This window comes from Hipposideros armiger, unplaced genomic scaffold, assembly GCF_001890085.2.
Source record: "Hipposideros armiger isolate ML-2016 unplaced genomic scaffold, ASM189008v1 scaffold_1283, whole genome shotgun sequence".
NCBI classification, from domain to species: domain Eukaryota; kingdom Metazoa; phylum Chordata; class Mammalia; order Chiroptera; family Hipposideridae; genus Hipposideros; species Hipposideros armiger.
In genome coordinates, this window is record NW_017732633.1 from 361369 (window position 1) to 365422 (window position 4054).

The 4054-nt window shown below is 41.8% G+C and overlaps 1 protein-coding gene across 1 annotated transcript in view; it reads left to right on the plus strand.

The window, feature by feature from the left end:
* Positions 1-4054, plus strand: part of BBS5 (Bardet-Biedl syndrome 5) — a 29080-nt gene that overhangs the window by 5683 nt on the left and 19343 nt on the right. The window contains exon 2 of the mRNA XM_019633297.1: positions 1678-1812. Within this exon, the coding sequence (XP_019488842.1) occupies positions 1678-1812 (135 nt within the window). The remainder of the gene's footprint in view (positions 1-1677; positions 1813-4054) is intronic.

Below are 4054 nucleotides of genomic sequence, written 5' to 3' on the forward strand. Positions count from 1 at the left end.
GGGAGTTGAACCTGGCAGCCTTGTTGTTAAGAGCGCACACTCTATCTACTGAGCCATCCGGGCAGCAGCTCAGCTCAAGGTGAGGAGTTCAGTCTTAATTGCCAGTGGGCGTAGCCCAGCATCGAACATGCAGTCGTGTTGTTACACCAGTTAAGCCATCCTGTCACCTGTTGGCAGCTCAGCGACAGCTCAGCTCCAGCGCAGTTGTCACTGACCCATGTGGGAATCGAACTGCGGCCCTGTTGCTCAGAGCTCGCGTTCGCGTTCTTAAGCCAACTCTTAACCAACTGAGCCACTTGGCTGGCCCTTCTAAATTCTAAGTTTAAACACAACTGTGTACTCACTCCTTTCCCCTGGCCTATAGATTAGTAGCTGACATTTGCTGAGTGCTTACTGTGTTCTAGGAACTGTTCAAACTGTCATATATACATTATTTTATTTAATACAACAACTTGATAACCATTTTTTGGGGGGTGGGAATTGGGGGAAGGGAACAGTGTTGGGGAATTGGGGAAGGGGAACAGCCAAGTTGTTGTTCTTCTGTCTTAGTTGTGGAAGGCGCCAGTTGCCATCTGGCTGCCCATCAGAAGCTCGTGGCCTCTAAGCTCAAGGTGCTGTGTTACAATCTTAGTTGTGGGTGAGCATAGCCACCATCCCATGCAGTAGTCGAGCCAGCAGCCTTGTTGTTAAGAGTACATGCTCTATCCACTGAGCCATCCGGGTGGGTGGCAGCTCAGCTCAAGGTGCCGAGTTCAGTCTTAGTTGCAGGCGGGCATAGCCCACCATTGAACAGGCAATCTTGTTGTCAGGAACACGTGCTCTCACCAGCTGAACCATCCTGCCACCTGTTGGCAGCTCAGCGGCAGCTCAGCTCAGGCGCAGCATTACTGGCCCATGTGACAATTGCACCAGCAGCCCTGCTGTTCAGAGCTTGTGCTCTTAAGCTAACTCTTAACCAACTGAGCCACTCAGTGGGCCCCCATTGATAACCATTTTATGGTTAGAAAATTGAGGCTTAGAAAGATAATGAAAGTAAGTTTTTCAGCATTATACAGCTAGTAAATTTCTTGTAAAACCAGAATTTGAACCCCAAAGCATATGCTTTGAACGCAAAACATATGCTTTTACCTATTACAGTATGCTACTTAATTTTTTAACACTCTTGTCCAACAACCTGTCATGTTCAAGTTTATTTGCTAATTCTTCAAGGAGATACCATTCCCTTAATTCTTTTAATATGTAATCTACTCCTTTTCTTGGTCTAGCTCAAGAAAACTTAGATCCCTTGGCCTTCACAGTCTACAGTGTATTTTTTTTTAAGTCTTGAAATATCAGCTTTGATATTTAAATTTGAAATGATGTGCTATCTGGATATTGCTTTAAAATAATCCTCTGTGGGTGAGGGGAAGAGATTTTGGGGGGTAGGGTGAAGTTACAGATAGAAAAGAGTTGGCCATATTTTGTTACTTGTCTAAGCTGGATGATAGCTACGTGGACACTTATTGTACTCTTTATTCTATTTTTGTATGTTTTAAGTTTTTCATAATAAAAATTTTAATTAAAAACACCAGCTTACATATTGTGCTGTGAAATAAAGACAGCTGGAGCTATAATTTGTTATATAATATACTTAAATACCATTTCTCAGGCTTGTTTTTTAATTTTTTCTTCTTGTAGAGTGGAGGATATGTTCTTGGCTTTAAAATAGATCCTGTGGAAAAACTACGAGAATCAGTTAAGGAAATCAATTCACTTCACAAAGTCTATTCCGCCAGTCCAATATTTGGAGTGGATTATGAGATGGAAGAAAAGGTAATTTGTTCACTATGTGAAATACAGCATTTGCTAAATTGTTACGCAATCTATATAACATTCAGATGTAAACACATTGTATGTAATTTTATTTTAAACTATGTTTAAAATGATGACTATACAAACTCTGCTCAGTGAGCATGGCCCCTGGGCTGTCACTGATTTGTGCTTACCATGCATCTTCTCACTGGCTGCTTCATCATTTCTTCCTGTCCTTCTAGAAGAGCAGCCTATCCTGAGACATCTCCTCCATATGCAGGGCTCCTCTGATGTACATAGACTTGAATCTCTCACTCTGTCAGCTTTCTTTTTATTCTATTCCAGCCCCCCATTAGCATGGGCAACCTTAAAGGCCTCATGGACACCATTTCCTTCCCCCAAAGCCCTACAGTATAGCAGCTCCAGGAGTCGGCTCCACCAATATGGCCTGTGTCTGTTCTTATCATCAGTGCCTCTGCCACACCACTTATGAAGTGTCTTGAATATCACTCCTACATGCCTGCTCTTTGCCTTCTTTATGATTTCTGGCTTCTGCAACCAATCTCTGCTGTCCAAGTACGTCAGTTCTCTTTGGCTTTATTCTTCAAACTTTCCAGCTGGGACCCTTGTCATCTGGTCTATCACTGTGTACCTACCAGCCACTGCATTAGAGATGCCCTCACTGTCTGCTCAATCAGTGGTACCCTTGCCACAGGCTGTCTCTGGTGCCCTCACTGATTGCTCTATCACAGGTTCTCTTGCTATCTCTTCTTTTGGGCCCTCACTCTACACTCTGTTGCTGGTGTCCTTGTCATCTACTCCTTCATCAGTGACCCTGCTGGTACTTAGCATGTCGAGCCATATCACACATCACATATATGATCTATCTCTCTGCTTCTGCTCTTGGACTACAGCATGTGATGAGAGATCATGAAGTAGGGCTGGGCAGCTAAGTGCAAATTCGCACCCTCTGACTTCAGCCAGGCCCTTGTTGCCTGGTAGTGCTCTTTGTACTTAATTTTTCTTGCTGCCTGCCAAACTCTATATATATGTCCCCTTCCCCTGCCAGCTGAAACTTTTCTCTGGGTTTTTGGTGTTGTATTTCACATATACTCCATGGATTTCATCTCCTTAACCATCCTCATGTTTTCTTCCCAACCTGCACTTCTTTCAGCATTCTCCCTTTCACTCCGCCTTCTCTGTGTATTCCTCAGTAATGGCACCTGCTCCTCCAGTTTCTTCAACTTGTACTTCCATAGATGACTCCAAAATCTATCTATCTGATCTTGTCACATACTCCCAGCTTATCATGGTTCTAAATATTCTTGAATGTTTCACATAAATGAGCATTCAAATAATGTAAGTTGAATTTCTCATTTAAAAGTTTACCTTAGTAATTAGGTAAATAATTTTCCAAGTCAGTAAGATGCACTAGGACTTGGTTAAGTATCTTAAATTTCACATACCTAAAATGGCATCATTTTTCACAAAAGCAGCATCCTGCTGATTTATCTATGTATTTACTATTTATTTTCAGCATTGTCAAAGTTAGCTGTGCTCAAAACCTTGGAGTTTTCCTTTTTTATTTTTCCCATTATCTTATTTTACACTTTCAGTCAATTATACCAGTCTCTTCTCTGTTCCTATACCTTCCTTTCCATACAAACCTGACTTCAATCCCAATTTCACCATTTATTTGTGATCCTAGGCAAATCTGAATTTCAGTTTTCTCATTATAAAATGAAGATAATTTCTCTTACAAAGTTATTGATCATGTCCATAAAATGCCTGGCACATGGGAGACACTGAACATGGTAGCTCTTCTGCCCATTGTCTCTCTACCTTTCATTTCTCCTCCTTTCCCCTTCTTTGGCCCCAGTACATAATAATAGCCAGCCCTAATAGCTCACTCTGTCACCTCATGTAAGTTCCTACTCCAAAGCTACCTCTTCAGGGAACTCTTCCCTGACTATCCATCTAAAACAGCAAGCCCCATCGCTTTTTTTGTCCCATATTGGGCTGGCTTGCTTTATTTCTGGTAACACTATAATCAGTCTCCTCTATTAATAATCTCCATGAAGTCAGGGATTTTTGTCTATTTTCTTTAACTACCATATCTCCAGCAATCTAAGCTGGCACATAATAGGTTCTTTTTTTAAAAAAAGATTTTTGTTGGGGAATTGGGGGGATGGGAACAGTGCTGGGGAATTGGGGGAAGGGGAACAGACAAGTTGTTGTCCTTTTGTTCTTCAGTCTAGTTGTG